This window comes from Sphaeroforma arctica (assembly GCF_001186125.1).
Source record: "Sphaeroforma arctica JP610 unplaced genomic scaffold supercont1.879, whole genome shotgun sequence".
Classification (NCBI taxonomy): Eukaryota; class Ichthyosporea; order Ichthyophonida; genus Sphaeroforma; species Sphaeroforma arctica.
The window spans coordinates 15710-28409 of record NW_014039679.1 but is presented as its reverse complement, the minus strand read 5'-3'; the positions used below and the strand labels follow the sequence as shown (position 1 = coordinate 28409).

Genomic DNA, 12700 nt, shown 5'->3' with positions numbered 1-12700 from the left:
TGTGTAGTGATATACATTCGTAAACTTGCTTGTATGTAGCGACTACAAGAATCTCAATCATCTATCGCAATCATGATAATGCAGGCATAGACGTGTGCATCGGCTCCTCCTTCTATATTTCTCTCGCCCAAACCGTATGACCTCGAATATCGACCGTTACGTATATATATAGTAGGGGTGCACTAATTCGTAACGTTTGTCATCTAGCACTTTCCCTCTACGTGTACGCCAATACTGTGGCAATTGACGGGTATGTATATATAAAGTAGGCGTGCACATCCATTGTGTTTTTCTTTCCGCACGTCCATCTCACCTGTGCACTATTACTTCGGCAATCGGCAGATACGTGAGCAACTATGACTATCTGATGCAAGTCAACACTCTGGCTGGACGTTCCTTCAATGATCTGAGTCAGTACCCGGTAGGTAGTTCCAGACGCCATATGGAGTTCTTATTGCATGAATCTGGGCTGTATTTGGGGGTATATACCAATGCGTATGTTGATTTTATCCCTCTCTGATGCCGTACCAAGTGAATGATGCCACAAACTTGGTATCCAACTGATATCGAATTTAAAGCCCGATGTCAGTCAATACACGATAGTTTGAGCTTTTGGATCCAAAATCATCCACATTTTCCTTCAATGTGGGTAGCTTCCCACAATGGTGTTTGTCTCATACACTTGGTCTGTCTTATTGAACTGGAGTACTGGATAGTAGTCTGCTACAAAACCACTTTCCTCCTAAATTCTAGTGAGTATTGTGTTAGTTATACCGTCGCACTTGCTTTGCCTTTCCCCTGAGTCCGTTTCTGGTATGCTTCGTTGTCAACTCGTGCTTTGTAGAATACCCAGATAGGGATCTGAACATCATGTGTAGCAATGCTGCTATCTCGCCAGTCCACTATTATACTCTTCTTTACCATACTAAACAATTCGCTCAGTTTCTGGTCTGTTTTGGTACATACCTGTGCTTTCTATAGTACTGATTGAATTGTTTTTCAATACCTTATTTAACAATTCGGTCGGTTTCTGGTCTGTTTTGGTACATACCCGTGCTTTCTATTGTACTGGGTGAAGTGTTTTTCAATACCATAATTAACAATTCGACCATTTTCTGGTCTGTTTTGGTATATATTAGTGCTGTCTAAAGTACTGAGTAAATATTTGGACCCACTGTTTCATTGCTATTGTCACCAATGCTCAGTCCCATCCTTGCACAAATATACACATTGCCATATTAGGTTATGCCATGGATTCTGTCGGATTACACCTCGGATACTTTGGATCTGAACGACCCCAAAGTATACCGTGATCTTTCGCTACCGATGGGTGCTCTCACAACACAACGGCTCAACCGCTTTGTCGACAAGTTCAAGGTAGGTCTGGAATTAGCTATAGCAAGTTCATGTGTGTGCGAGTACTGATATACTAAGTGGATGTTAATTGCATATGAAATTATTTTATTCTATTCCATTGACTGTTGTGGTGCGTGACAACTCCTCTGACTAGATGTGACCCCAATACAAGGAACTAAGATTATATCAAATTGGACATATACCAGGTTGTATATGTTAATTGCTGTATTCGTATATGGTTGTCGGTGTGTATACTTGACGAAGCACTTTTTAGTACCTGGTACATACATATAATGATATTTGATGAATTGCGCCTATACATACATGTATATATGTGCGAGTGCGTGAATACGGAAACGGTTAAATGACCGTATAGACCCTGATTCCAGATCTTATTTTACCGAATCTTCCTTCTATCTGTAAGCACTGATAATATACTAATACATCCGTCTTAATTCGCAGACTATGGAGGAATTGGGAGCTGAGGGTGGTTTGGGGGCTGAGTTGGGAATGTCGCCCTATTTTTACGGGTCTCATTACTCGAACTTAGGAGCGGTGCTGCACTTTTTGGTCCGACTACGACCCTACACGGAGCGCTTCGTCGCCTTTCAGGTACGCATATTGGAACACTACCATAGATTCTGGGATTCGGATTCTGTGTCGGTATTTGTTCGATAGCACATATCCTTGAATGCAGATTTATACACAAGCACGTTTGAGACTTTCTTGAGGACTCACACCTCCACACATACACCACTCATACGCCTCCGCTGCTGTTACAAACGCTCGTGTATACGTACGTGTATGCTAATTGACATCTGTACACTTATCTCTTTCTACAAACATATATGTTCTCAGTTTGAATGGTGTACGACTAGTTAGCTTCACGTGTAAATCGTTCTGCACATCATGTCTGATTATGTACACGCAACTGTATGCCTCCTTGAGTATAATATACATTATCATCACCTAAATTCGTATTTTAATAACCATATTCCTATTATCCAGGGCGGGCGATTTGACTTGCCTGACCGGACATTCCACTCGCTGGAGCATTCGTGGCAGTTGGCGTCTGAACTCTCCGGCACAGACGTGAAGGAACTGATTCCCGAGTTCTTCTACCTACCTGATTTCCTGAGCAACATGAACAACTATGATCTGGGTGTCAAGCAGGATGGTGTCAGGTGTGTATGTACGTGTCTTGAATGTATTAATGCGTGTGTATAGGCATGTATATGAGACCGTAATTATTTGTTATGTAGTCGTGAGTAAGAACAAGTATGATCTGACTGTCAAGCCGGATGGTGTCAGGTGAGTATGCGAATGTCTTCGAATGTGTTTATGCGTGTATGTATATGCATGTTTATGAGGCCGTATCTATTTTTTATTCATCCGTGAGTAAGTACAACTACGATTTGCGTATTCAGCAGGATGGTATCAGGTGTGTTTGTGAAAATCTGTATTTATCTACACTTGTCAGTTGTATGTATATATGTGTCGTCTGTATTAGATATCTAGCCCTTCCATGAGCAAACAGGACAACTAGGATGCGAGTGTCCAGAAGGATGGCGTTGGGTGAGTGAGAGACAGTGTTCGCATATGCTTATATGCAAACAGTTTTGGTGTAGATATGTGTTCATAATTACAGACAGTTTCTAGCTCCTTCTATGGGCACGTGCACAACTACGATCTGCTTATTAAGTAGGATGCCGATAGGTGTGTGCCAGAGTGGTCGTAAGGACATGTGCTTGTGTTTGGTGGTATAGGTACACATAGGACTTGGGTCAAACTTATACATATATGTGTCGATGTTTCAAATAAACTCATATATAAGTGCAGTGTTGCTAACGTGCACGAGTGGGCAAATCGTGACAGTGTATATTCAAACACTGGCGACTCTGAGGTCACCTCCTATCACCTTTTAAACACAGTAACTTACATACTTATATATGTATATTCGTAGATAGAACGATAGGTATATAGCTTTAGATATGGCTATATATATATGAGCAATTCACTGCTCTACTCATAAGAAGCCTTTACTATACTGTGTTTACTTCCTGACATCGGATTTACTCCATAATTAGTGACTCGCCTGCCTTTTGATGTCCCAGTATTGTACAATACACGAATATTAGACACTAGTCCACTTATGGTGACATAAATGTTAAGAACTTTCAACTCAATAAACTAGTCATTCATAAATAATACTTTATTATTCTCTATAGTTTAATATGGGTATTTGTATGGGTATAGATATAGCTATAGCTATAGCTATAGCTATAGATATAGATATAGATATAGGTATAGATATAGATATAGGTATGGATCTTTATATAAATATATATATGTGTGTGTGTGTGTGTGTGTGTGTGTGTGCATACATACTTGTTTACGTAAACGCAATGTGGTGTTTCCCCCTTGGGAAAAAGGCAATATACGGTACTCCATATTCCAACATCAGCAAATCATGAAGTCAAATTGAATCACGCGAAATAAAATATACACCTGCCATATACAAACTCAGTCATACACAATCTTGGACCTACACATATATCGGCATATATACCGTACAAATTAGATACTCACTTCTTCGTATGCAGAGTGGGCGATGTGGTGCTACCCCCCTGGGCAAAAGGCAACCCGCGGTACTTCATACTGAAACATCGAGAAGCTCTGGAGTCTCCCTATGTGACTGAGCGCCTGCCTGTGTGGATTGATCTGATCTTTGGGTTCAAACAGATGGGTAAACCTGCTGTGCAGGCGTACAATGTGTTCCATCCCATGACGTACAATGGCGCGGTGGATGTGAATGCGATACAAGACCCGGTCCAGCGCAGTGCGGGTGAGTTGGAGATCCATAGATATTTATTTTGTATTGACTTTGTGTGCTGATGATGCATGGTATGATATCGAGTATATACATGCGACAATGGATATACATGTATGCAAGCGAACAGAATGCGTGCAATAGTACGATGGATAGGAATGCGTTATAGGATCCAGCGGTGCGGGTGAGGGCGATTTTGATATTTGTGTATTGGTTTGGTGTGCATGTATAGGGTGTGTATGCCTGTTCAATTTATGCTTGTAAGTCTGTGTTTACTTGCGTATGACCACGCTTGTATGTAGCCGACATATTTGCTTAAAGGGCATGTAGATATTAGTATACCTCCAGATCTATCAACTCCCTCCCTGCTTCCTTTCACTCTCTCACTTGCACACACACACTCTCTCTCTCTCTCGTTCTCTCTATCCCAGTCCTAACCCAGATCCGCAGTTACGGCCAGACGCCACAGCAACTCTTCAACCGGCCACACCCGCAACGTGAAAGCCTACGTATACTAGTACGTAACAATGCGCTGATCAACAATCTCTGTATAAGAGTGCAATTAGCTTTACCTGCCATCCCATGCTCGCCTAACGAACTCGTGCCAGTGAGTGCGTGGTATCTCAATCCAGATACGGCCCGGCCAGCGTCTAAAAAGGCGGACGGACGCCCCGAGGCAAAGGGAGCTGAAGCGAGAGATGCACAGTCAACCCCTAACTCTAAACCTGACCCTAAACCCCGAGATACTCCAATGAAACCGGTTAGCAGTACAAGTGTGGATCCGCATATAGAGCATCGCGATGATGGGAAACAGAACGGGGAGGGTGTGGGGGATGTAGGTAAAGATGGAGACAGTGTGAATGCGGCACAAGCGGAGGACAATAAACGCAGGGATCAAAAAGGGCACACCACACATCATACGACCGGGCGCACAGGCCAGAGGACTTCGTTCTCTGCAGCGCAGGCTGAGACGGAGGGCACGCACTCAGAGAAACATGCGCGTGCAGGTACGGGAAGAGACACAGACAGAACAGCCGGCGATGTGAATACAGACTTGCGTACACCGTCGAGCTTGGATGGAAGGGGGGGGGTGCGACAAGGCAGAAAGCGACGATACTCGCTGAAGCGAAGGTGTGTATATTGGATATGTATCTGAGTAATGTGCGTTTGCGTTGTTTGAGGTTCATGTGTGTTAATGGTTCTTATGTGTTTTATGTGTTTGTATGGGTTGTTCACGTGCACGTAAATGTGAGTGCATTTGTAGTGAAAAGTGTCTATTGCCTCAAAGCCGAACTTATCTGGCTATGGGGTTGTGCGTGTGGACGCAACGCGTGAGCATAGGGACCAGTAGGGGCGTAGGAGTAGCGAGAAACAGTACTCGCTGGAATCGTTGGTGCTTGCTTTTAGAGTGCAAGTTTCATCTGTATTTGTGTGTAGGTAAATGTACGTTTTTGTGTAGGTATAGTCAATTGTCGATGTAGCACACACCTGCGTTTGATTGGTAATGGGGTGGTGCGAATAGATTCAAATTTTGAGCAAAGAAACGGTACTCTCGGAAGCGATACTACGTACATATATGGTATGCATGTACGTTTACATGGGTATGTATCATCTGAATGCATTTGTATAGGTATAGATGTATTTTGAGACGCTGGTGCTGGACAATCGAAGTATAGTACACACGCCCATGAATAACACACACACATGCACTACCTGGAATTAGCAGAGACGCAAACAAGCATGAAACCCACAAAACCACATTTCACTTGCACGTATTCACAATCGCTCATATCTTCTGCAGGAAATACACATCTTGTGCGGAGAGGCTTTACTTCACGAGTGAGGTAGTGGTGGTGGCTGTGACATGCAAGAGCACGGCGCTGTTACCACCCGAGTATACCCATGCCGTAACCTGGGATCACACCAACGGTCCCAATCTCGTGGCCTACTCTCCAGATAGGTGTGTGTGTATGCATATGTGTAGTTGTGTGCGTGTTTGTGTCTGTGTCGTGTGTATATGTCTGCGTGTGTGTATGTGTCTGTGTCTGTGTGTTTGTACGTGGAGATGTGTGTGTCAGTGCATGTGTGAGTGAAATGTGTATGTGCGTCTACGTATTTCTATGTATGCTTTGTATGTTCGTTAGCGATTATTTATCAGTGTGTGTTCTTCGCCGTCAGATTGTGCGCGTATAGTTTGCCTGTTCCGGGTGTCTCAGTGCACTCATATCGTCACCTTACAGCCCACCAACCATTCCGATCTGGTAGCCTTCACTTCGTAGCCGAGAGTGCGGTTTCTGTTTGTGTCATTTTATCTCATTTTTCTCCTACACGTGCGCTTATTCATATCTGAATAGTAAATTTTCTACGAGAAATAGCACCCTACATACAAAGTAGAGGTCGTTCTATAGTTTCACAGACGTTTTCTTCTGCCTGACGTGCAACTTCTACCTTTCCAATCATCTCCATGCGTGTCGTACACATCGAGATCTTGTCCATTCAAAACGTGCATTCGTTCAGTTCTCACATATCGTTTTACGATTGTATCTGTGTGTGCATATCTACCGTGGCCTTGCTTTTACTTTGTATAAGTATATGTATATATGTATATGTATATGTATGTATGTATGTATGTATGTATGTATATATATGTGTGTGTGTATGTGTGTGTGTGTGCGTGTGTGTGTGTGTGTGTATGTATGAATATTTTTATGTATGTATATCCCTAACTGTGTCTGCCTTTCCCTTCAGACGTGCATGCGTATCGGAATTGCTGTCCGATGAGAATCGCATTAGCTGTGCCACCGCGTCGAATGTTGACAGCCAAAGCCTCTTCACAGGATCAGTTCAGGGGCAGGTGTGTCTTGATTTAATTGCAAAAGGATTGTGTGTCCTGATAAAACTGTGTATGTAAAGTTTCAGTGTGCATATCTCTTGGTATACTGTGTTGAAATTAAGCACGTGATTATTGATCGGAATCGCATCAATTGTTAGTCAAAGTCGTTGCATCTAATCATCTCGGCGGCAAGTATGTCTTGACTATAATATATCTTATCCATTTACTTCTATTCCGCGGCTTCACATGTATCGGTAAGTCTCAAAACACACTCCAACATATCGATACCTACTTGTATGTATCTCTGTTAACCCCTCACATTTTTGTCTAGATCTTGAACACATCCTATATAAATATGGTACACTTATATCTGCTGTCGTAGGTATCCATCTGGCGTATCCGGCGCATGAGAGAGAAGCTCAAGAGTGAGTTCCGAGAATGGTTGTACTTTGATCTGATATCGGCACACAGTGGCCACAGAGGCGAAGTGACCTGCATGAGCGCTTGCGATACATTCAGGTGCGTCCTACCTAGCCGCATTTACATGTGTGTCTCACGATAGATGACCTTGCAAATCGGTGTACGAACGCTTTTTTTCTTACCTTTCTTATCCATTTGCCTGTACAGTATGTGCGTACAGAGTTTATTTACAGGACATCGTATAGCTGGTTGTTATATGGAAGTGTGGATATCTATGAGTGCATTCGTGTCGATCATTCGATAAGCTGTGCGAGTCTGGTTCTAGGGTTGAACTATACTTGGCTCGTCTACGACCAGCCCCAAATTTCCTTGAAACTTGATCTCTTCTACGTGTGCTATAAATAGGTTCTTTGCGACCGGAGGCGATGACGGGCGTGTATGCATATGGGACATAGACCGAGGAGTGCTATCGCTTGTGTTGCACGCACACGCCACCCCCATTGGACAGTGCGTCACCCACCTTACCACACACTTGACCAGTGGGGCTATAGTGGTGGTGTGTCGGGATAACGACTACACTGCCGAGGTGGGCACTCAGGAAGCAGATGGTGAGTTTATAAGTGTGTATGTGCATATACAAAAAGGTATACACATTATACCTATATATATATATTTATATATATGTATGGGTGTGTGTATGTGGGTGGGTGGGTGTATTGTGTGTATGTGTGGGTGTGTGTCTCTATTTTCAACTGCCTAATCTGGTACATAAATATATACGTAGGAAACGACTTCGAAAGAACCGTGCGGGGAGTGTACAGCACTCTGTGTCTGTACACAGTTAATGGTGAACTGGTCAGTAAACGCCGCTACACGCGCAATGAATTCCCGAATTTCGGCGAAAGTTCGTCCTCGTCTCATTCAAACAATCTGCAGTGGGAGAGAGAGCGGATCACAGGTATAAGTTATTCTACTTCACTACCCATTCTCACCATGTCGAAGTTGAATTGTTTGTTTGTTTCTGCTCTTTTAAATCGCATTTTGATTAATATGTTAGTTTATATCTGATTTCTTTATCATGGTCGATTGATATGTGAGAACGCATCCGAGTTTTACAGCGCACAAAAAGTAGTAAAATGTCCCCCTCATCACCTCGCATATATACGCTGAGTAGCTGAGAACAGCAAGAGTGCGGAATATTACACATACATTGTATATGGCGGAACATGCACAATTACAATACGTGTCATCGGCCATACTACCTTATTTATCACTTCTCGGCGTGGGAAGAGTGGCGAGCGAATCCCTGCAATACCGCACGCACACGCCCTGAACTACTTCGGAGTGTGGAGTGTGTGAATAGTTGCACCCCAATAAATAAATGCCACGCGCACTTATACACATGATATACTATACACGACTGACCATTACATTATTAACCATGCTGCCTTACGCAATCCTCTCAGCGCGGAAAGAGTGGCGAGCGAATCCCCACAGCACAGCACGCGCACGCGCTGAACCACTGGAGATAGTGAGTCTGTGCATGACACAAGCACGCATCAGCGCGGGTACAGACGTTGTGTTAGTTGGCGACAACCGTGGGGTGGTGTGTGCGTACTCACTGGTGGACTTGACGCCTGTATACCGGTTCAAAGCAAGGTAAGTGTTTACGTTGAGTCTTTTAGCGCGTGCATACATGTAAGAGTACAAAACACTTTTATAAATGTGCAGGAATATATCATTCAGGCAAAATGGTTTGGTATGACCCAGCCACCGCTCACATGCTTCTGCTTTACCTATAATCTTTGCAGCCACGAAGGGCACCCCATCACCAATATCGAAACTTCCCCTTCGGGCGTTTCCTTGGTAACCGCAGACCAATCGGGCTGTGTAGTGTGGTGGAAGAACCACGCTGCTCCTCAGGATGTACAGAAACCGAAGTTAGTAACCATGCCAGGTTTGCTGTAGAAATGCGCTTTGAAGCGAATTTAAATATCGATTATTAATCGAAATCTAGTAGTAGAAGTTACACAGCATATAGGTAGATAGGGTAAATAGTGACAGTGTGATAAAGATATAAATGTGCTTAATAAGGCACATAATCAAGCATAGATAATCAAATAAAGAAAATTGCAATACGGACAAGAATTTTTATTTCAATACGTTACTGGTCTGGAGAAAGCTATTTGCGGTCGATGTCTAACTATAACAACCGTGCACGTTGGCCAAAATAAATTCCCGTTACAGTCGCAATTACTCCAACGGCTACTAGCGTGCTCAAATTGACCGAATAAACCTCGTTGTCGCAAGTCTCTTCTAAAGGGTTTATGGATACTGAGACGTACGAACTCGAACGTAAATAATAAATATCTACAAAGTCCTCGATACGGAGTGTCCATAAAAAAAATGTCCGAACAAAAGGGAGCAGATTTCTTCAACTGAGTAACTACATAACTTGTACGTTGTGACTTATGTGTACATATGTACATACGTTTGTATGCACAATTGTATATAGTGTTTTTTTCAAATTATTTTTTGACAACAATGAAAATGTACAAAGATAAAATATATTTTATTGTCAAAGTTGGTTTGCTCCAAAATTTACTCAGTTGAAGAAATCTGCTTCCTTTTGTTCGGACTTTTTTTTATGGACACTCCATATCGAGGACTTTGTAGATATTTACTATTTACGTTCGAGTTCGTACGTCTCAGTATCCATAAACCCGTCCCGGATCTCGACATATATAGGGCAGATGCCTTTCAGAAGGAATTATCATATTTACAATTTCCACTTACGACAAAAGTTTAACAAATATCAGAATAATAACTCAAGCTAGGATGGTTGACATGAAGTCGGTCCCTCAACAAAAGAAGCAGGCCTGCTTTCCAAATCCACAGAATACGGAGCTAGCTATGCAAAGTGTCGTGGCCGAAGGGTCAGACTGGGGAGCATCCGCTCATCGTCTGCCGGTATATTCTAACGGTGTAGCCACTTGGCCCGTAGAGTTATTAAGAGACACACCAGGTCGTACCACAACGTACCAGAGCTTCCAGACCACCGTTTCCAACAACATGAACCGCCCTTATTTGGGTGAACGAACTGTGGTATACAACGAGGATGGCACCACGAGCGCTGGCGACTACAAATTCATAACTTTCAAGGAGGCTAGCGAGACTGCGACATACATCGGCTCCGGACTGAAGTCACTAGGCGTTGCAAAAAATCAACCGGTTGGATTATACTCCAAGAATCGAATGGAATGGACACTGACCGATCATGCTCTTTCATCGTATACACTACCATCTGTTGCCATCTATGATACACTCGGTCCTGAATCAGTACATTATGTGATGGAACACAGCGAGATGGTTGCAGCATTCTTTGAAAAGATTCGTCTCGAGTCTGTCCTTGCAGCGATCGGCAAGGGACTACCAAACCTCAAGTTTGCCATTTGCTTCGAAGTAATAACATCTGAAGACAAGGTAAAGTTTTCAGACGCTGGCGTTACGCTGCTTAATTTTTATGAGGTGGCGGATTTAGGCTCTGAGAATGTCTTGTCACATGACCCCCCTACCGCAGAGGATGTAGCTGTACTTATGTACACGTCAGGCACCACAGGAAACCCCAAGGGAGTGCAAATCACCCACAGGAACGTGATGTCGGATGTTGTATCACTTCAAGAGCGACTCCGTGTGAGCAACCAAGACGTACACTTCTCGTTCCTTCCGCTGGCACATATCTTCGAACGGGTGATACAGGCTCTGTGTGTTAGCCAGGGGTGCTCCATTGGATTTTACCAAGGGAAGCTACCTGAGCTTATGCTGGACATTCAGACTTTGAAGCCGACATTCTTTATTGCTGTGCCACGCATTCTGTCACGTATATACGATAAGATCAACCAAGGTATAAAGGCCGGCGGTCCGGAGAAGGAGGCCGCTTTCAAGGGTGCTTACAACATGCGTCTAGCAGCTCTGGAACGCGGCGAGGATACCCCGATCCTCAATGAGAAGGTCTTCAATCGAATGGGCATGGCTCTAGGCGGCCGTGTGAAGTGGATTCTGACTGGCTCTGCACCACTTGGAGTGGCTATTCACGAGTTCCTGCGTGTTTGTGTGTGCCCTGTCATCATGGTCGGTTATGGTTTGACTGAGACGACAGCTGGTGCCACCATCACTCATTACAACGATATGAAACTTGGCCACGTCGGATCCCCCATGGCTTCGAATGAAGTCAAACTAGTCAGCATCCCCGAAATGAACTATCTCACCAGCGATGAAATACCACGTGGTGAGGTATGTGTGAGAGGAACTAATGTGTTTGGGTCTTACTTGAAGAACCCCGAGAAGACGAAAGAAGATATCGATGAGGAAGGGTGGTTTCATACTGGCGATGTAGGCCGATGGAACGCCGATGGCACGCTATCAATCATTGATCGACAGAAGTCTATCTTCAAGCTTTCTCAGGGCGAGTATCTCGCCGCTGAGAACCTGGAGGCAATGTACGGAAAGTGCGATCACATTGCACAGGTGTTTGTCACAGGAGACTCGTTCCACGCCTACCCTGTGGCCGTTGTTGTGCCCGATTCTGAATCGATAGTTGCTTGGGCCAAAGCAAACAACGTGTCTGGCGATGCTAGAAGTATTGCACAATCGCCAGAGTTGAAGGCTCTTCTGACCTCGGAACTACTGAATATGCACAAAGAATGCAAACTGAAGGGGTTCGAGAAACTTAGAGACTTTATTGTTGAGCCTGAGCTGTTCAGTATTGACAATGAGCTGCTCACACCCACATTCAAGCTGAAGCGTGTGAATGCCACCAAAAAGTACAAAGACCAGATTACAGATCTATACGACGCAATCGAGAATCCTACAGCACCCGTCAAGGTACAGTCCGAAATTACAGCTTTAGAAGAGACTTGCGACAACGAGGTCTATTCGGTCAACTTGAGCACGCTAGTAGCCGTTGGAGTAATTGCGACTGTAACGGGAATTTATTTTGGCCAACGTGCACGGTTGTTATAGTTAGACATCGACCACAAATAGCTTTCCGTATAAAAGCACACGACCAGGATTATTAACGTAATAAAATAGTCTGTTTCGTTCCGTATCTACCTGCAGCTAAATTTGCCTTTACACACACACACACAAATATATATATATATATAGTGTGTTAACCAGCATATATATTTACTTATATATAAACATATATATATATATATATATGTGTGTGTGTGTGTGTGTGTGTGCGTTTGTACATGTAT

The 12700-nt window shown here is 43.6% G+C and overlaps 2 protein-coding genes across 2 annotated transcripts; both read left to right on the top strand.

Moving 5' to 3' along the window:
- Positions 1-342: 342 nt before the first annotated feature.
- Positions 343-9580, top strand: SARC_09057 (hypothetical protein; the record flags this gene model as incomplete). The annotated part of the gene is made up of 13 exons (XM_014296948.1): positions 343-421; positions 1243-1377; positions 1819-1968; positions 2365-2540; positions 3960-4201; positions 4618-5317; positions 5988-6146; positions 6935-7040; positions 7402-7538; positions 7845-8047; positions 8224-8397; positions 8906-9098; positions 9251-9580. Coding segments are annotated over 13 exons (2611 nt in total), but the record flags the coding sequence as incomplete, so codon positions are not given.
- A 650-nt stretch (positions 9581-10230) lies between these two features.
- Positions 10231-12554, top strand: SARC_09056 (hypothetical protein). Its single transcript, XM_014296947.1, has one exon. The coding sequence runs from the start codon at positions 10278-10280 to the stop codon at positions 12459-12461; it is 2184 nt and encodes a 727-aa protein (XP_014152422.1). The 5' UTR covers positions 10231-10277; the 3' UTR covers positions 12462-12554.
- Positions 12555-12700: the final 146 nt, after the last annotated feature.

Coding starts and splice junctions, on each gene's coding strand:
- SARC_09056 (XM_014296947.1), top strand. CDS start 10,278: ATGGTTGACATGAAGTCGGTCCCTCAACAAAAGAAGCAGGCCTGCTTT.